Source organism: Protopterus annectens, chromosome 7.part0 (genome assembly GCF_019279795.1).
Source record: "Protopterus annectens isolate FY-2018-M chromosome 7.part0, PAN1.0, whole genome shotgun sequence".
Classification (NCBI taxonomy): Eukaryota; Metazoa; Chordata; order Ceratodontiformes; family Protopteridae; genus Protopterus; species Protopterus annectens.
Window position 1 is genome coordinate 1,517,333,427 of NC_056739.1, and position 22,037 is coordinate 1,517,355,463.

The 22,037-nt window shown below is 39.7% G+C and overlaps 1 protein-coding gene across 1 annotated transcript in view; it reads left to right on the forward strand.

Moving 5' to 3' along the window:
• The first annotated feature begins 221 nt into the window (after positions 1-221).
• The window catches only part of SYN2 (synapsin II), a 1,726,111-nt gene continuing 1,704,295 nt past the window's right edge, over positions 222-22,037 (forward strand). Inside the window, exon 1 of the mRNA XM_044078054.1 lies at positions 222-1,087. Coding sequence (XP_043933989.1) covers positions 777-1,087 — 311 coding nt within the window. The 5' untranslated portion in view covers positions 222-776. The remainder of the gene's footprint in view (positions 1,088-22,037) is intronic.

Consider the following 22,037-nt stretch of genomic DNA (forward strand, 5'->3'; position numbering starts at 1 on the left):
AAGTAAGGCTTTCTTGTCAGTGGTTGAAAAAAAAATCAGCTATTTCAGGAGCAGTAAATAAAAGGGTGAAGAGATGAGTGCTTTGTATGCATGTGTGTGTGTGTGTGTGTGTGTGTGTGTGTGTGTGTGTGTGTGTGTGTGTGTGTGTGTGTGTGTGTATATTTGAAAGAGACAGAAAGACAGAACGAGAGAGGTACAGAAAAAGAGAGAGAGAAAAGGAGACAGCACGTGTGTGTGTGCGTCTCTGTGCGTGGGTGTGGGTTTGACAGGAAGAAAGGTGTGTAAGTGTATGCATAGGGGTGGGCTAGCTCTCAGCATGCAGCATCCCCTTTAATCTGCATATTCATAGGGTACCCCATAGAGCCTGTCAAATGAAAAAAAAAGCTTCACAACCCTGATATTCAAGAGAGTGAGACAGCACCCAGGCATTCGTTCTGTGACAACGGCATTAGATGGCGCTTGCCTGAACATCAGCTGGCTGTTACATTTGATCACAAGCTGCAATTAACCAGACAGCTCAAGGAGAAACAGCCAGGAAGAGCAAAGCATCAGATCTTCCTGATTTAGCACAGACCAGTAAGAAAAAGGGAAACAAGGTTCTGATTTTTTTGAAGGATTAATATTCTGAAACCAGTCTGTTGTATCTAACAACAAATAAGTAGAGACCTTGGATATTACTGGGTGCATTTAATTTATCTTGTATTTCTTGCTGTTTGGAATTCAGACTTACTGCCTTGTTTCTGCAAGGTCTTCCAGCTACATCCCACCCAGGCCAAATGATGAACTTTCTGCGCCGTAGGCTCTCTGACAGCAATTTCATTGCCAACCTGCCAAATGGATACATGACAGACCTTCAGAGGCCAGAACCTCAACAACCCCCTCCTCCACCACCGCCTCAGCCTTCCTCAGTATCCCCAGCCCCTGAAAGAAAGCAGTCTACTCAGGCTTCCGGAAGCGGCTTCTTCAGTTCCATCTCCAATGCTGTGAAGCAAACTGCTGCTTCTGCTGGATTAGTAGATCAAACATCATCTACAGCAACTAAAAAGTTCAAACTGCTCCTTGTCATTGATGATCCACACACAGAATGGTAAGAGACTCTCTTCCTTTAGAGCACAGAGACATTAATCTTTATTTGCATTGCAAACACAATGGTGAATGCACATGTTCACAGAAATATAAGCCTAGTGTGTGAAGAAAGCAACATGGCTTCTGTATCAGTTTTAGTTCTGGTGATTTATCATGGCAGCTTTGGAGACTTTTTTAAGTCATTCCAGATTTTGTGGGTCCCCCTGACAAAGCATTTGGCATAACTGAGTATATATTTCTAATAGCCTGCCTACTTCTTTTTCCAACTAACAGTTGTCAGACTCTGCCTCGATTTTCATTCAACTCTCTCTATTTATATGTGCATATGCACCTACATACATAGATAAACACACTCACACATATACACACACACACACACACACACACACACACACACACACACACACACACACACACACGCACACACACATACAAATCGTGTGTGTGTGTGTGTGTGTGTGTGTGTGTGTGTGTGTGTGTGTGTGTGTGTGTGTGTGTGTGTGTTTACCTATGTACCTGTCTACTTCTCTGTCTGTCTAGCTATCTGGCTATCTTAACAGTATGTGTGGGTGTTTGTTAGAAATTGGACATATACTAACGTAGAAAACACTTCATCATGAGCGTCATTAACATTTTTAATTATAATGATACAAAAACAGATCTGAAAAGCAATATATTTATGGCAAATAAGAACTCAGTGGCACAGAACAATATCAGCATTTGCTCTTGAACAGAGATCATGATATTAAGTGTAGAAAAATAAAGTAAATAATTCTTCAGCTATATATTTCAAAACACTACAGCCAGTTTATGGCAGACTTAACCAATAAATGTCAGAATAAATGGAATCCCAGAAGTGTCAATTATGCATTGCTTATAATTTAGCTATTCATCTAGCTGTCTTTACTCGTATATCTTTCTGTCTTTCTCATGCATACACTCATTCATTGCAAAAAGGTATGGGCTAGCACTGTCCTTTTCATACTGAGCAATAAAATGCAAAAGCAGATGTCAGACAACATAAGAATGACATTATAAATGTGTATATTAAGTAATGAAGACTGCATGCTTTATTTTCAGTTAATACTACTCTTCCCAGAGAAATCACACTGCATATATTGCAGAAGAGAAACCACACCCCTACACTACTGTTTTGTTACAGTGTTACTGCAGGAAGTAGATCCACTTCAGGGTCTGTCTTAGTCTTTTGGTCTGCTGAGAATGGACAATACAATATAATTTCTTTGATATAATTTGTGTATGCAGACCCCCAACCAGTCACACACACACACACAGTTTTTAATACATATATCACTGATTTGGAAGACTACAGTACACAACAGATCTAAGACAGAAAGAAATGCTTAACCTATTTCAGCTTGCATTTTACAGGAAAATGTGCTTCTCACATGAACTACTTACATGCTATTGATGATGTACGATATATTGCATCACACTATCATGCCAGCCAAATAAATTATTTGATTTCGGAATCTTTGCAAGGAATTTGAGGTTTATAAAGCATGCATTACATTGTAAAGAATAAATGGCACACTGAATTTATCATAAAATCAGGAACGCATACCATAATAATAAAAGCACAGATTCATGATATGTTTGCAAAACAAGCAAAATAGTATAATTGCACAATATTATTCTTTACATTAAGACAATGTTTGTAACCAGGCTGTAATATTAATTTATATACCTAAGTTGTAGTGTTTCGAAATTTATATCTGAAGAATTATTTACTTTATTTTTCTACATGTATTAGTGTGCATGTCTCTTTTAGAAATAAAAAAAAAAAAAGTTCTAATTATTCCAGTCAGGAATCTTGCAATGCAAAATGAGGATTAGACTTAGTACATAAATGTAATATCCTGGAGATGAGTGCTTAGGTATGACAACCTCCTTTTCCATTCACAATACGTAATCAGCTTATGATTGTGGCTGAATCACTTAGTGGTTGATTTGCTACTCTGAACTATCCATGTATGTTGTATTTATTCTTGTCCTGGTGGGATGTGCTATGATTAAAGAAGACTGGGCACAGATTAGTTCACTTACTTTGTCAACAGATAGATCATTAAAACATTTAAAAAGATCATCCTCTGCTTAATAAGTAGAGATTAAAAATCCATCCATAACCTCCTTTGTACATGGGATCAGGGTGCCACTTCAACACTGACAATCATTTAGAGCCAAGGTTAACAATGCCAGGTGGCTAACCCTGCCACAGCAATTCTTCCACACCACACACTAGCACCTATAGCTAATGCAGAATGCCCAAGCCATCAACTGCATGTCTTGTGAATGGAGAAGGAAACTGGTGCAAACCCACACAGAATGCACCCCAGCCAAGAATTGAACCAAGGAACCTATTGCTGTAAGGTGATAACACTATCCCCTGTGCCACCGTGCCACCCCAGTTGAGAGTAATAAAATCAAGATGTGGGAGATAGTCTGTTTAGAAAACTGCAGACGTAGCTATAACTGAAATTATTGACATGCAATAGTATTGACTGAAGGATACACAAAATAAATGCAATGTGTTAATCAAACAGAAGGCTGGCAGTGCAGAGGATTAAGACTCTGAGGTGTTAACAAGATGTTTTCTGTAGGCAAGTGTATAGAGTTTGATTCCTTCCCCCTCCATTTGCTTTCTGCATGTGGCTGAAAAGTCACTTAATCGTGGAAGGTTTGTAGGTCACACTTTGATTCCTTCTACCTCTAGCTACTTACTGTCAAGAGTCTGGGGAAATTATTTAACTAAACAGTGCTTGTAGGTTACCCCTGAAAAAGGTCACTTCTGTTAATAAGTGAGGTAAAACAATTAGAACTGCTGGGAAAATGGACAGGATGGAATTTAAAGCCTTATACTGACTCAAACCAACCATACATCAAAGTTCTACTGTTTTAAGGGTGATCCCTTAAGAGGGCAGAACTTTGATGTATGGTTGGTTCGAGTCAGTCTAAGGTTTTAAATTCCACCCTGTTCAGTGGTAGTAAACTGAGCAGGGTAAAGCAGACTTCCGTATCCCCACCAAGAGCCTCCAGTTCATTTTGTTAGATCACAAGTCATTTCTAGACATGCTGAGAGATGTAATTTCCTTCAGTATCTCCTGGACTACTGTGAGACATCATTGCAGCAGATTATGCTCAACATACTTTCAGTGAGAGGTGCCCAGAAGGCATCCATGCTTAAATGTTCAAACCACCTCATCTCACACGTCTTGACTCAGAAAACAGAAGGTGTCCTCCAGCATTATAATGGAATGCTAGGCTTATGCCTTGGTCACAAAGCCGGAGCCCTGTCATGTTGTGAAGGAACTTTTTTTTTGAGGTGCAGGTTCCCATGATATCATCTGTTCAGTCAGTACACAAAGCTCATGTGATATCCTTTCAGTCAGTACACAAAGTTCATGTGATATCATCCTTTCAGTCAGTACACAAAGCTCATGTGATATCATCCTTTCAGTCAGAACACAAGGCTCATGTGATATCATCCGTTCAGTGAGTACACAAAGCTCGTGCCTTTAAAAGATGATAATAATGGTAAAGAATGACTGATACATAGACCTTTGTCCTTTGACATGGTTTTCAATTCACTACCACAGTCCCATATAACACCTGCAATACTGCTATCACTGCACCAGTCATTTCCTTGGAATCCTGACTATCTGTCCCTTCACTAATGAACAGTACCTTACAATACTGAAAGTTCTTCACTAGAGATAGCTGCCCCTCCTCGTCTGCAGTAATTCTCTCCTTTAAGGGAGGGATGACTTTAATTAAGCTCTTGTAATTAGCTGTGGGAATAAGAAAAATAAGTAAAATGACAAGCAAAATTTTGCACTTCATGAAATAATAATAATTAGAAACTAATACTTGGGTTTGCCTATTAGCCAGCCTTCTTGCACTGTTTTCAGTTCACTAATTATGAAAAAATAATAGGTAGTTAGCTGCAATGATCTGCCTTTTAAAGTAAAAGCCATATGAAACAAAAACATGGCAACACTGCATTTGATAATAAAGGGCATCCGTTGCCCATCCAAAGTAGTTGTATTTTACTATGCAGCATCATAACCATCATGCCATGCTGTAATAACATGCACAGCTCTATGCTATCAGCAGTCTTTTCCCACCATACTCCCCCTCATGTACTCCTGCACATAATTCCATGAGGGCAACCTCCTACTCACTACAGTTTCTGTAGTGCCAAAGAGAGGCAGTCATTTGTGCATTTTGTTTCTCATTACTACAAAATTGAGGTCAAGCAGATCTGTACACATGTGATGGAAAGCACAGCAGGAGATCAACAGCATCACATTTTCTTAGGTACAACTTAAATGAAATCTAACATTAGAGTGGACCTGTTGTACTAAATTGCCTTTTTCTCTGCTCTAGTATGCTGGTGGTTACATAGTTTTCATCCCCAGTGGATCCCGCAGAGATACAGGTAAAATAATAACCTTATCTTGCAGTTTTTTTTTTCTTACATATCTAGCCAGGGCATGAGTAATGTCAAACTGCTTTATCTGTCAACTCAAACAACAATTATTTCAGCCTTATTCTTAGGTGCAGCGTATTTTATTTTAAAACATGCTGTCATTTGGATCTGTGGTTATGCCCTAGAAATCATAATAATATGTGTTGATATCCATTGCTATAAGCATAATGGAGCAAAGTCACAAATCCTGTGCTAATCTTAGTATGTGGTCTTGTTTTAGAAGTTAGTGTCAGTTATTCATCTCATTAAATTGCGACACCTTTGATGAGGACTGGTAAATGACAAAATCCTTAAAGTGAAGAAGAGCTCTGGATGGGTATGGAAGCATGCACTAAAGTTTTATCTCAGCTGGAGAATTATTTCTTCTTACTAGTTGTCGATCTTCACTCTACCTCTCCTAGTTACAGGATCTGTACTGTTCTGCTGTCTGCCTTGTATCTTCCTCACATTGTTTCACTGGCATTAAGGTTCATCACTTTAACATTACATTATGGAAACATCACCTAAACTTCTCCACATAAAAACTATTTAAAGTCCTGTGATGTCTTTAGCATTCCTTCTTGTGGCTTCCTGTTTTGTCTGGTAAGGAGCGATGGTATTGATTAATCAAGTGGCAAATTTCTTCCTTGTTGAAAGAATCATACTTCTTTCAATTTCAGTAAGTGGCTATTTTTTTAGCGTTTCAAAAAAGCATACAAACTTCTAGAAGATTCGACCATTTGCTGGCTATTGAAGGCTATTTATTTTTAATAACCCAAACAGAATTGAAACATTATTAAATGAAACAAAACATATTAAGAAAGACAACATAAATTTAATATGCAAAATAAAAACATTGTTCCATTTCTTAAAAGATGGAGTAATGATTTTACCCTTATTTCTGCTGCATTTTGATAAAAGTGATGGCTTTCCTCATGACTGTAAGGGCTAACTTAATAAATATGAATCTAGGTTTAGAATGTATAAGGCATGTTCACTGAAGTAAACTGACCATGGAATCTGGAGCTGATGTATTTCTGAAGTACTTCTTCTATATACAGTTGATGAAACATTATTTTCATGAGACTTCTCCTACATTTGTTGAATTTTGCAGAAGTTATTATTTTGAATATAAAGTAAGACTCTTACTGAGTAATATGTCTGGCTTGGAAGATTAGTAATAGAACTACAGATACTAGCAGCAAATGGTAGAATCTTCTAGAAGTTTGTATTCTGAGTACAAAATTAAATGCTTATTGCAGTACTATGTCCATGACTTGAAAAATGTTGGCCTTTTATAGAGAATGACAGCATATACAGACCATTTCAAGTAACCTCCCTGCAGCTTTTCCTCACATGAAGTGCAATTGCATTAATGTAATCTAATCATTAATCTTCAGTCAATTTTCAAACCATTCTCACTGTTTGTTATGATTCCTTTAAATACTGCATAGATTTGTATGCTCTGCCCATGTGATCACTATAATAGCATTTCTAGAGTTGCAATAAGAATTAATTACTGGCCAATGAAAATGCTTACTTGACTCTATGTCTTCCATTATTTTGCTGTGCCCCTTATATACAGGTTAAACAAGCAAATAAGACTTCTTGTGAAGTCCTCCAAAGCTAAATACTAATCCAAATTACTTCCTCATCTAAGAACAACCATAAGGCATTGCATCCATAACCTAAAAGAAAGGGCTAGGTTTGTACTGAACTGGTAGTTAATGACACCACAGATATCGAGCCTGTGGACATTGCTAACCTCTTAGCTGACCGATTCTGTGAAAACTTCACTCCCCTGTCCCCATCACACTTACCCAAGACATCTCTACCATGTGTGCTCTACTGTGTATATCAAAAAAGCATGTCGTAAATGCCATCTCTAAGGTCAAAAACACAGCATCTATGGGACCTGATAGCATCCCAGGCTGCATCCTACATAGGCTCAAACAGGAATTAGCAAGGCCATCAGGTACTCTTTTCAATCATAGTCTAAACACTGGCTTCATCCCAGCTGAATGGAAAAAGGCCACCATTATCCCCTTGCACAAATGTGTTGCTTCCACTGACCCTGCGAACTATAGACCTATTAGCCTGACTAGCCTTATCTGCAAGGCCATGGAGAGAACCATCAGGGACCTTATCAACAAAGATATTGGTAACCTCCAAACACCTGACTCTACTCAATTTGGATTTGTCAGAGGGAGATCACGCCTGTTAAACCTGGTGGACTTCTTTGAGACAGTCACCAAAGTCCTTGATAGGGGGAAATCTGTGCATACAGCCTACCTATACATAGCCAAGGCTTTTGACACTATCACACACTCAGGCATAATTGACAAACTCACCCAGCTAGGTATCAACCCGTACATCATTAGATGGGTTGCTAACTGGCTCACTGATAGAACCCATATAGTCAAAATAGGGGAATCTACCTCCAACACCAGACCTGTAATGAGTGGTGTTCCACAAAGATCAGTCCTGGGACCTCTACTGTTTGGAATATATTTCTCAGAAGAGCAAGCTAAAATTAAAGGTCTGTGGCTGACAAAGTTTGCTGATGACTGCAAACTGGGAGTGGTCATAGAATCTCCAAATGATGTCACTACAAGAGGGTCTTACACAAACAAATGACTGGTGTCAAAGTCATGGCCTTAAACTCAATGCAAAAAATGTATTATCATCCCTTTCAGTAAGACTGATGTTCCTGCTAACTACCACATCAATAACAACACCCTAAATATGCACTCAGTGGTGAGAGACCTGGGCACACAGGTTGACAGCAACCTTACCTTTGATCACCATGTCTCCACAGCAGTGAGAAGGGCATTCTATGTTGCTCATCTCATATGTAAGGGCACTGCCTCCAGAAAAAAAGTTATAACCTCCCTGTACTCTTCCCTCATCAGGCCAATAACTGAGTACAATGCCCCTTTTGGTATGTACCTTTCCAAGCACCTGCAGCAATTGGAGAGACCACAAAGATTCCTCACAAGAAAAATTTTAGGTCTTCATCATCTGTCCTAGGAGGATCATCTGAAATCACAGTCACTTTATTCTGTTTCATACAGACTACTCAGAGGCAATCACTGTCTTGCATATAAGGCAATCTCTGACCCTGCTTTACTGGAAATTCTGGAGATCCGTAAATCAAATGGTACACGGGTTACTTGCTCTAATTGCCTTAACCAAGGATGTCACATCAATAGAACCTGCTGGAGGGACAGATTTGTCCCCCAGATGTTACCCCACCTTTGGAACAGATTCCCGCTTCATGTCAAGTAGAGCACCTCATTGGCCTTCTTCAAACGCAGTCTGGACGATTAGATGGGTAACCGTAAATTCACCCCAGGGGTTCCACCTATGTCCCTCTTGGATAGGGGTGACAAGTGCTGATCATGGAAATAAGGGTAAAATGTGGTTAGGCTTGTAAGAGCCGTAGGTTCATTAGCTTAGTAACCTCCTATGATCCTATGATCCTATGTTCACAAAGTCTTTTTAAGTAATACTTGTTATGTTGATATGTATAGTATAAAATTTACATTGGCAAGGATGATAACATTGTTTGCCTTCTTGGATATATACAAAAAAGAGAGAGAGAAAGAGAGAGATGGTTGTATTCTCTATGACTGAAAATACTTAATGTCTAATGCAAAATACTGGCAATAAGAAGTTTGAATGTACAGAATATCAAACACCCAAAATGTTGACCTATAAAAGACTGAGAAAGGAAAACTTATTTCATCTCCTGATCTTCACATTAGCCTCCCCCACCAATACCACCAATACCACCACTACCATAACACTAGCCTCAAATCTGTCTGAATAGTGGCAGTGTTACAGAAAGTTTTTTCAAGGTATAGTATAGGGCTGTAGGGTTAGGGTTGGGGGAAGGGGCAGCATTAGGAGTCAGGTTAGTACCCATTACTAAAATACTAAATTTTTAGATAGAGAGATAAATGATACAGATATATATCCATACTCCTGATGGTATATACACTACAGCTCCAGAAGAATAATTACAAACTATAAAGTAAGCAGTTATTAACCTACCCTATATCTCTTCATCTGCACTAGCCAGTATGGAATCTCAGTCAGCTGTTTCCCCTTCTGTTGCAATTCTGATAGCACTAGGCATTTTGAGGCAGTATAGCAACTACCTCAAGATTGACAAAAACTCTTGATTCAATATTTGAGAAGTGTAAGTATTAACTTCGAGGCCTTCTATGCCTTCTCACCTCAAAACCCATTTAGGAAGGAAAGAAACATATATACACAGCACACAGCACCACTACTAAGCTAATTTATGCTTAGGCTGCTGAGAGAACACTGCCCAAGTCTCCCAAGCTAAAGACTAAGGAACCTCAGACATTAGTTCACACATTAATATGCCCACCTTCATCTTTCACACCCACACTTAGCATACATACCTTTAACAGTCACAAGGGTGCATCCTCCAAGCCCTTATGGCCCTCTGAGAATGTATCACAGCATGGTAATGTTTTAGTAATGGGTGACTCTATTCTAATGCATATGAATGCCAAGCTTGCCAGGCTGAATAAAAATGGGGTGATAGCTGTCTCTCTAGAACAGGTATTTGGGATGTAAAAAAGGAAACTCTCTATCCCGATAAATAAGATTATGACCTGATAGTGGGCCATGTGAGGGTGCATGACCATATATGCTGTACCCAGAGGGACATGCAAAAGAATGTGATTGAGCTTTCTATGAATGTGTCTGAGGCAGGAAAGACACTAGTCTTGAGTGGTAGTTTGCCATCTCTCAGAGTGATGCTGAGATTAAAAGACAGGATTGTTGGCTTTAATAATTGGCTATGTAGCTGGTGTCATTCAAGGGGATCCCAATATGTGTTAGCTTGGGATGAGATGGCTGACAAGCCTTCCTGCTTTGCCAGGGAAGGCCTGCACCTCTCCTACCAAGGCTTTAGCTTCTTCTTTCGGCTTTTCCCAGTTAGGGGTCGCAGCGGATCACCTGTCTGCTCATGATTGGCAGTGGAGTGTTACTATATCGAGCTGCCAGCCAAGCACCCAACCTTCCACATAAGGCACTCACATGCACACACTCACACCTAGGACCAATTTAGAGTGTCCAATTCATCTACAGCATGTCTTTGGGATGTTGGTGGAAACTGGAGCACCCGGAGGAAACCCACATGACCACATGGAGGACATGCAGACTCCGGACAGAAGGCACCCCAGCTGAGTATTTAACTGGAGAACCTCTTGCTGTGAGGTGACAATGCTAACCACTGTGCCACCGCATCCACCCATTCCTAGGCTTTAGCATTCTGGCTAAATCCTTTGGTGCCCCTAATGCCTTTTTCACAGAGTTCATCTGATGGATATTCCAACATAGTAATGGAGCATATTATTTTGACACTAGTCAATGCCAGGGGTATTAACAAAAATGTCTTACCTTGAGGCTCTCCTCCAATTTAAATAGATTCATATATGACTTCACAGCAATAAAAGCACTCCCTCTGTTAATGGGTATAATGCCTATCCCATCTTCAGACCCAGTTGCAATTGTGGGGGGATATCAGTATTTGAAAAGGATACCACATCATAACACATTCCTTGGACATCATATTTGAACTCCTAGAAGTGCAAATCACCATAAACAGGACTAATTACCACATCATGGCTACTATAGAACACCCTTTATGTCCCCTTCTGAGCATGATAGTTATCTTAACACATTATCTGAAATTCCTGTTAAACCCAAAACATTTCTTCTGGGGTACTTCAACTATCCTTCATTACACTGGATGACCTACACTGCCAATGGTCAGCATGCCCAGTGCTTCCATTACATTATCATTGCTAACTGTCTTTTCACAAGTATTTAACCACTTTACTGGGGTCCTTGATCCAGTCCTCACAGATATGGTTATTTCTTGCACATCTCCATATGTATCATCATGCCTTACTGAATCAGATCATACTTTACTGGCATTTTCCTTTAAAACTGGTATTACTTCTGCTGTAAGTGACTTCTCAAAAGGAAACCTTTTTCAGTTAATTGATGACCGAAATAAATTATGCCGTAAACCTCCTGTGATGGATTCCATTGCTAAAGCTGCTACCTAGGGACATTAAGGTAACTAACAAAGAGAAACATTCGGAAGCTAAAAGCTGAGTATGAGCTTGAAATACCCCCCCCATATAACTACAAATCTTTCCTTAGCTTTGCCAAGAAGTTGAAAAGTAACACCCAGCAATGTTCAGACCTAGTTCATAATAATAATAATGCAATCTCTGACCCAAAAGAAATAGCTAATGTTGTAGATAAGAAATTTAGTATAACTTTTACCCCACCCACAGTTATAACTATTCCACAGGTTCCACAATCTCAGCCACCCCTTTTAATTACTATGAGCAAGTTCTCTCAGCCCTTTCAAAAACTAAGAATACTTCATCAATGGATCCTGACATATAGCAGGTTGTATGATTATCGGTGCCAAGTATGGCCTTTCTGACTTCATATTTAACCTCTTTAATCCAAGCCAGTCCATTGGTTACATTCTTCATAGTTTAATAGTTTCATAGTTTAGTACTAGGCTATCTGCCCTGGGGCATTTGTAAGCCTAGCCATAGTGATGTGGCTTTTGCCACCCCATGAAATGGTACAAAAATGTACAGAATAAATTTAGAATACTGTGGCTCTGTCTAGTAGTGACACAGTGAAGGTCCCCTTATATAATAGAATTAGTTTACTGTGCCCCTGTCTAGCAGTGACACAGATGTGTGCCCTAGGGTAAACTTACGATCTCCCATCCACTCATCAAGATTTCTCTTGAAGAGAGTCAGTGAGGGGCTCTGCCTAATATGAACTGGGATCTTGTTCCAAAGCATGGGAAGCCTCTGGGTTATGAATCTACCCCTCCAGCATGTCCTATTCATACTTGTGCCGAGGTTTAAGTCTTTAGCTCTCGTGGTCCTGATGGATTTGGATTTTTTGAGATGGAGCATGTCCATCAGATCCTGATTGGACATGGACTTGTGCATCAGGCAGAGATCACCTCTGAGCAGGCAGTATGCTACTGAATAGAGCTGAAGTTTCTTTAGTCTGGCAGAATAAGACATATGTTGGAGACCCTTGATCCTCTTGGTGAGGTACTTTTGTGGTCTCTCCAGCTGTTGCAAATGCCGGGTGAGGTACATACCAAATGGGGCATTGTACTCAATCATGGGTCTGATGAGGGAGGAGTATAGGGGTACAATGACATCCTTGGACCTGGATGTGAATCCCTTCATGATGAAGTGTGCAAGGTAGAATGTTTTTCTAACCACTTTGGCAACATGGGTGTCAAATGAGAGGTCACTGTCGACTTGGGTCCCTAGGTCTCTGATTACTTTTTCCGTACTCAGTGGGTTGTTGTCTATGTGATAATTTGTGGGTACTTTGTTTTTCCCAAAGGGGATGACTATACATTTTTTGGCATTTAGTTTAAGGCCGTGACTCCAGCACCAGTTGTCCATTTCTGTGAGGCCTTTTTGTAGGATGTATGTGTCCGCTGGTGTATCGACTATGGCACCTAGTTTGCAGTCATCTGCGAACTTTGTCAGCCAAAACTCTCCCATGTTTGCTTTAACATCTGAGAAATAAATGCCGAACAAGAGGGGTCCCAGGACAGATCCCTGTGGGACACCACTTGTGACTGGCTTTGAGTCTGACATTGCTCCAGTGATTTTAACTTTATGGGTTCTGTCCTTTAGCCAGTTTGCAACCCATCTAGTGACATAAGGGTTTACATTTAAGCTGTTGAGCTTATCTATGATGCCTGAGTGGGGTATTGTGTTGAAGGCCTTAGCCAAGTCCAGGTAGGCTGTATGGACTGCTTTGCCCTCATCAATGGCTCTAGTGACTGTTTCGAAAAAGTCAACCAGGTTCAAAAGGCAGGATCTGCCATTTACAAAGCTGAACTGGGTGGGATCAAGTGTCTGTTTATGAGTTCCATAATGATTCTTTCCATAGCTTTGCAGACCAGGCTGGTTAAGCTTATGGGGTGGTAGTTCCCAGGGTCTGCAGAGGTACCCCCTTTGTGGAGTGGGACCACTGTTGCTGTACGCCAGTATTCAGGTACATATCCTGTAGTAAGGCTAAGGTTAAATAGCATTTTTATGTGCGGGTTTAGCTCCTCTTGGAGTTCACGTAGCACACAACCCGGGATACCGTCAGGTCCCATTGATGCTGTGTTTTTAGCTTTGTTGAAGGCAGTTCTCACTTGGATGATAGGGAGATTACATTCAGCTGGGATAACTATTTCTTCTTTTGGGGGTGAGGGAGAGGAGAAATTTGCACTGAACCTGTCAGCCAGAATGTTGGCAATATTTGTGGCTTCAGTGTATTTTTTGTTGTTGTGAACTAACTCTGAGCATATCTGAGGGTTTCTGCCCAGGTTTCTAACATAGCTGAAGAAGGCTTTGTGGTTATCTTTAGTGTCCTTAGCGATTTTTCTCTCAAAGTTGGCCTTGGATGTTTTTATGAGAGAGCATAGTTTTCTGCTAATGTTGATCAGAGATGTCTTCCCTTTATGGGATTTTGCTCTGACGTGCAGTAGCTTCCTTCTTTTGTTATACAATTTGTTTATGGCTGAGGTCCACCAGACAGGACGCTTGCCTTTGGTGGAGAGGGACTTGGATTTATTTGGGATTGCATGATCCATGCATTCTTGGAGATGTCCATAGAAAGCATTTGTGAAGGATTCAGCATTGTGGGATGTGGTATCCACTGGCCCAGTGGGCTTAAAGGATACCATCTCAGTCTTAAGAAGAGTGAAGTCTGCTTTTGAGAAGATTTTCACTGTGGTCTTTTGTGCTGGGGGTGGAGGTGGAATATGTATATCCAGGGTGATTAGTTTGTGGTCAGATCTCACTAGTGAGGGGTATACCTCCGGTGTGGAGCATTTTGTCCCAATGTTTGTGATGATCAGGTCTAGTATATTATCTCCCCTAGTGGGAGAGGTGACTAGTTGTTCCAGTGCATTTGAATTTATGAATTCCAGGAACCTTTGGGCTAGGGTGGTAGGGCTAGAATAATGTAACCAATCTATGTTTGGGTAGTTGAAGTCTCCCAGTATGATGGTATTTTGTGATACATTCATATCCTCCAATGTCTTCAGGAAGGCTGAGTGGGGTTCCTGAGATTGGGAGGGTGGTCTGTAATATGCTACCAGTTGTATAGCAGTTTTGCCTATGGTTAGTTGCACCTGTATGGTCTCTGATGCTTCATGTGTTACTACTAACCTGGAGGTGTGGGTGTCCTTGATGAATATGGACACTTCCCCTCCCTTTGTGGTTCGGCCCAGGTTTTGGGGCCGAAAAGCATGGTACAAGGTATAGCCTGGTAGTGCTGTGGTGCTCTCAGGAGCCTTGAACCAGGTTTGAGGAGTGCATCGAGTGCCTGCATCTTGAGATTTAGACTTCTGGCGTTGAGCAGAATTACCCTTAGTTTTTTTCCATTTTTGTTTTCTAAGGAGGTGGGTTTGTCTTTTGAGCCTTGCCTAAAAAAGACACTATGGGGGTGGCAAGAGCCTGAGCCAATATCCGGAAGCCCAGTGGTGACAGGTGTAAGCCATCCCTTGCGAAGCAGAGTGGCTTGTCCAACATGTCATCCCAGGCAGACAGACATTGGATCCCCTTAGAATGACACCAGTACTTAAGACAATTGTTAAAGCTGATCATCTTGTCTTTGTATTGTGGCATCATTCTTGGTGAGGGCAAGATGCTGCTCAGGGTCAGGGTCATACCAGCCTGGGCTACATAATCGGAGAGCTCCTCTATGTCTCTTTTCATGTAGTCCAGGGAGGTACGTCTCAGGTCATTCACGCCAGCATGGACAATGATGGAGTCATATTTGTACTTGCTTTGGAGTGACCTGAGTGCGTGTGTTATGTGGCGGATCCTAGCTCCCGATAGGCAGCTCACAGTCACCCTCTCCTTGTTCAGCCTGATAAGCGGGACATCAGTGTGTTTGACTATAGAGTCACCTATCACTAGTGTATCAGGCATGGTGTTTGGCTTAATGGCTGTGATTGGTTGACACACTGATTTATTGAAGTATGTGTTGCATGTGTTTTGTTTTGAGGTGGTGGATTTTTGGATGTCTGCTTTGGGAGCCTCTGTTGTTTTGGTAAGTTTTTTATTAGAGCCTCCGAGTATGTCTTTGTGTTTTTATGTGTTTGGTTTGCAGTTGTGGTAGGTCTATGTGGGACTGGATTTGTTGTGTGTGTGGTTACCATCTCCTCCTGTCTGGTCATGCCAGCCCTGAGTTGAGAGAGTTCAGCCTCCAGTTTGGCTATATAGTTGCATCTATCACATGTATTTGTGTTTGTTGGGAGGAGGAGAGGGTTGTCTGTGTACATGAGACAATTGTAGCATTGTCTCAAGATACCCAGATTAACCAGCTGAACTGGAGAGGATGCCAGTAATCTACCACTTGACATGCTAGAACAGTATAAGAGAGTGCTGCGCCTTTAAGGGAAGTGGATATTCACAGGGGTGGTAGGTGGATGTAGTGCCTTACTTAGTACGAGAGTGCTTACTTAGTAGAGAAGTTTTGAGAACAAGTGCTAGGCTTATAGTATAGCGAGTAGTCGGATTATACTAAGAGTAGAGCTTCCTTAAGGGAAAATTTGAAGAACAGACCTGGCAGAGCCAGAAGAATTTTAACCTTGTTTAACCGGTGCTGCGCTATGCACACAATCGCGCAAAGCCGTGCAAACGCGGATTTTAAACAGGGAACTAGAAAAGAGCTAGAAATGGTCCAAAACAACCAATTACTACAGCTCTTGTGCTGAGGTCACTTCCTACAGGGACAGGTAGGCTGCTCAAGGCTCCCCACTCCCACTGGTGAGCAAAGAAACTTCCTTCTATCCAAGTAAGGTAATGGACAACACAGGAACTACACCACAGCACAGAAAACAGCAATGCCTGTAAACTGGTCTAAACTAGTCGAGGAGAGGCAGGAAAACAAGGATTTTTTTTTGTTTTTTTGATAGAAACACACAGAAAATGCAGAAACAGTGATAAATCAGTTACACAGGCTAGCCCACTTTAGTGGGCAGCCTCAACAGTTAAATTAAACAAGCAAACAAACAAACTTTCGATCAAATTCGACTAAAAAGTAACTTTAAGTGCAGATTTTAAAATAATGCAGCAAACAGCTAAAAAACAGTTTAAGCTTGTTCAGGTTAAGCTACAGAAGCTATTCCAAGTAAAAAAAAAACAGCAAAGATACTTAAATCCAGAAAGTAGTCGCTTTTCTGAGTTCTCTGTAGCTAGGACCACTCTGCAGGACCACGAGGAGCTTGTCTGAGCAGTATAGCCAGAAAAAAACACTCAGAGGTGGATTTTAAACAGGGAACTACAAAAGAGCAAGAAATGGTCCAAAACAACCAATTACTACAGCTCTTGTGCTGAGGTCACTTCCTACAGGGACACGTAGGCTGCTCAAGGTTCCCTACTCCCACTGGTGAGCAAAGAAACTTCCTTCTATCCAAGTAAGGTAATGGACAACACAGGAAATACACCACAGAACAGAATACAGCAATGCCTGTAAACTGGTCTAAACTAGTCGAGGAGAGGTGGGAAAACAAGGATTTTTTTTTGTTCTTTTATTTTTTTGATAGAAACACACAGAAAATGCAGAAACAGTGATAAATCAGTTACACAGGCTATCACACTTTAGTGGGCAGCCTCAACAGTTAAATTAAACAAACAAACAAACAAACTTTTGATCAAATTCGACTAAAAAGTAACTTTAAGTGCAGATTTTAAAATAATGCAGCAAACAGCTAAAAAACAGTTTAAGCTTGTTTAGGTTAAGCTAGAGAAGCTATTCCAAGTAAAAAAAACAGCAAAGATGCTTAAATCCAGAAAGTAGTCACTTTTCTGAGTTCTCTGTAGCTAGGACCACTCTGCAGGACCACGAGGAGCTTGTCTGAGCAGTATCTAAATTAGTACTAAGCTAATGAGCTAACTGCCCTTGCGAGCCATTTTAAGCCTAGCCAATTATCCCCTGTGAGATTCAAACCCTGCACCTTGTGCTTGTAAGGCAAACACCTTAACCATTAGGCCACCCTCGCACCCTATAGAATAGTCCTAGGCTAACTGCCCTTGTGAGCCATTTTAAGCCTAGCGAATTATCCCTTGTGAGACTCAAACCCTGTACCTTGTGTTTGTAAGGCAAACACCTTAACCATTAGGCCACCCTCCCAACCCTTGAAGCCTGAAAAACAGCCATTGTAATGCCATTACACAAGGGTGGTCCAAGCATGGATGCTGGTAATTGTAGAGTCATTAGTCTCACTAGTCTCATATGTAGAACTATAGACTGCATTATCTCAGACCTCATTAATCTGGATATTAAAAATTTCTCTTTGTCTTTTTCAAAGCAATGTTCTGAGTCTTTAACCTCACTAATTTCTTTGAAAAAAGTAACAGAAGCAGTGGATAGTGGTTATATAATGCATCCAGCATATTTAGGCCTGACCAAGGCCTTTGACACTATTCTCCATGCAGGTAATTGTAAATATGAAAATAAATCCTTATACTGTGTGGTGGATACCTAACTGGTTGTCTGACAGAACTTATGTGGTTAGTTTGCAGATTCCCCTTCGGAAAGCAAAACAGTTAACAGCGGAGTATCACAAGGCTCAGTTCTGGGCTTCCTGCTATTTGGCATTTATTTCTCAGACCTTCAGGCCAACACTCATAGCCTATGGCTAACCAAGTTTGCAGACAACTGTAAATTAGGTGCTGTTATTCGAATTTCAGCTTTTTCACAATTTCTCCAACATGAGTTAGATCATGTTAACAACTGGCACAAGGACAGTGATCTCAAATTAAATATCAGTTCATTTTGGTAGATATAAAAGTTTCACTTACCATGAAGGTGATGCACCTCTCCTGTCACATACTGCTGTAGGGGATCTAGACAGTTTTTTTTGATAATGCCTTAACATTTGACCATCATACTGCTACAGTAGCACAGAAAGCCTTTTTTCTGTCTCATCTCATTTCCAAAGGCGTCTCTACTAGCTTCTTAAAAGCCTTAATCCCCCTTTACTCCTACCTATTACAAAAATAAAGAAAAAAATCAAAGCAAAGTTACAAAGAATAAATGCTCACAAAACAGTGGTAAGCACTTTCAGGGATCTACCCCTTCATCAGACAACAGTTAAAAATTCCATAATTCATTAAATACTGGAGGTTAGTCACATGATGTTTCAAAATTTCAGTTGAATCAAATGGTGTCACTTAAACCTTTTTTAAAAGCTCTAGCCTTGAAACATTGATTCTCTTGAATTTTTAGATTTTTAATATGTTACAATACATTTTCTATATATTTGATACATTGTGTTTTAGATTGTCTGATTATTTATTTCTATATATATATATTAGCATTTTATATTTCACATAAAAATGTTTAATGTATGTATCAATATAAGTTGTATGAACTGATATTGTATATTTATGTATATTTATATATATATATATATATATATATATATATATATATATATATATATATATATGGATATATAGTGTTGTTGCTAGGATTATCAGGTTTTTATTATATATAGTTATACACCATACAAGGTCACACGCATTTCTTATTTATCTTAGCTATAATTTCTTTAGTGTATGGTCTCTTTAATTGCATAACTGTGCTAATATGTACTGATGCACTAATTGTTATGTCCTTATTGGGTACAACTGAAATTTTGAAACATCATGTGACTAACCTCCAGTATTTAATGAATTATGGAATTTTTAACTGTTGTCTGATGAAGGGGTAGAGATCCATGAAAGTGCTTACCACTGTTTTGTAAGGATTTATTCTTTGTAACTTTGTTTTGATTTTTTTCTTTATTTTTGTAATACATTTCCCAGCTGTGTTACTGTCAGTGCTCTTACTTTTGTTGCATATCACATAACTTGACAGATCACAGGGATTCATAACTAAAAAGATCAGTGGCCTCATAATATTAATTATGAGAGATTGGCGGCCCCTTTCTCTGTACTCACTCTATTACAGCCTCCTCCATGGAGATCTGTGTCTGGCCTTTCAAGACATGAAAGATCCAACCCTATTTGACCTCCTATTCCTTTGTAGATCTAATGGTACCTCAAATAAAGGAATTAAACCTTCCCGAGCAGATAAATAAAGCTCATTGGCTTTATGGATTCATATCGCAATATATCTTTCAGGTCTGGAACAAACTTTAAGTACATGTCAAGCAGAGTAGTACCCTTGCCACCTTCAAGGTAAACCTAGATAATTGGATGGATAGCCTCAGAGTCTCTCCTGGTCTATGTTGTCTTACCTTTCCTGAGGCTAGAGGGAACCTTTGAATAGTTTTTTTGGCTATGCTTCAGAAGCTCCCCCAGCAAAAAAAAAAAAATAAAAAGATGTTCCTTTTACTAGTGCACCATCTAGGTGGCCAAATGCATGACATCACCCTGCCCCGGCCATTCAAGTCCTGTTTCTGTGTCCTGCCCGCACCTTCCTTTAACATATTTTATTTATAAAAAAAAAAATCTTCTTTTAAACCGTAGCAAGCAGTTTGCTATAGTTCATACCTTCCTGCATACAGCACTTCAGAACTCATGTTTTCGTCTGGTAAAACAAAATCTTTGTAAACTGTAACAAACTGTTTGCTACAAATGCAGCAAACAATTGCTACAGTTTATACCCTGCCTGAACACAACACTATTGCCCTCATATTTTAGTGTGTTTTAATTATTCTGTTTAGATTGTAGTAAACTGCTTACTACAGATATTGCAAATAGTTGCTACAGTTCGTGCTATACCTGAACAGAGTGCTACATTGCTCAGGTTTTAGTTAATTTTTTTTTTTTTTTTACTTTTAAACTGTAGCAATGTAGCAGTGCTCAGGATTAACCACAAATGCCATACTGGCTTTTAAAAGTCAACATTGCATTAAAGAGCGATTGAGATAATCTGATTGTGCTCCCAACACTTTGCACCTGGGGCAGTTTCTCCTCTCACCCCACCCTAGTTCCACTACTGCTAGGCTTGTAATGGTGTGTGGATTGAATGGCTAGTACTTACCTATGAACATATGAAAAACAAAACACATTAAGAAGTGGGAATACTAGTAGGCCAGTAGCAGGAATATGAAGAAATGTCACTATCAGGAATATAACCTGAAAAGTGAAAGGACTTAAATATTTATATGAAATATTGAGAAAGGGATTACCCACATTGCAATTTCCAGTCTTAAGGGTGAGTTATAGAACTCTCATATGGAATTTTCACAAGGTACAAAATATATTATATTATATTATATTATATTATATTATATTATATTATATTATATTACACTATATCTTAACTAGCTATAGAACTTCCCCTATGACCTAAGAAGACTAATACATGACCTAAAATTACTCACTATTAAACCCAGTACCATTTTCCTGGGTGACTTGAAATATCCAACTACAGACTGGGAAACCTACACCACCACTAATGTACAAGCACAGAAATTCATGGACTTTGATAATAATAATGCCTTAGAAAAACAAGTTAGAGTACCCACTAAGGGGAATTAGGGGGAATAACATCTTGGATCTAGTCGTTACTAATATGGGGACATCTTGCACAATCCCTTGCATATCTTCATCACGTGTTAGGTATGACCATAAAAACATCTCCTTTGAAAGAAAATTAAAACCAGAGAACCTTTTCACCCAAGCTCCTTTTAGAAATTTCTCTAAGACAAGCTACCTGCTCCTAAACAATACAGTGACAAGCTTCAAATCCCCACCAAGCCCAGCTAAATATGTAGAAACATACACTACTACCACACTATACCAGCATGTAATCAGCTGCATAAATGTAACCGTACTCTGTAGGAACAAGCACAGGGCAAGCCCCAGAGTTAAACTCACATGATGGAACCATGATACTTACAAACTTTACAATTAAAGGACAAGTAATTCCCAGAGTGAAAGAGTCCTCAGCACTGAAATAAACAAATAACTCATGAGTTTAATAAAATCTGCCAAAGACAGGTTTGTGACTAAAATAGCTACATATGCCAACGTAATCACAAGGTGTTTTTGAGTTATGTTCATAATCTCAAAAGCATGATGCAGTAATGTAGTGAGCTGATTGTGAACCATATTACTTACACTGAGGCTGAAGATACAGCAAACCTACTATATACCTGAAACTGACTCGCCTCCAGCTATCACAACAGATCAAGTCCTAAAAATAAGAGTGTTGTAACATATTGGTGGCAAACCAAGACTTTTAGATAACAGTGCCTGCTACATAGAAAAAGAATAAAAGTAAAACACTCCCCCTGGCTATCCACCCGTACCAAAAACATTAGGCACATCAGGCACAAGGCTTTGATGGAGTGGCTAAATTAAAAAAAAAAAAAAAAAAAAAAGTTCAGCAATGC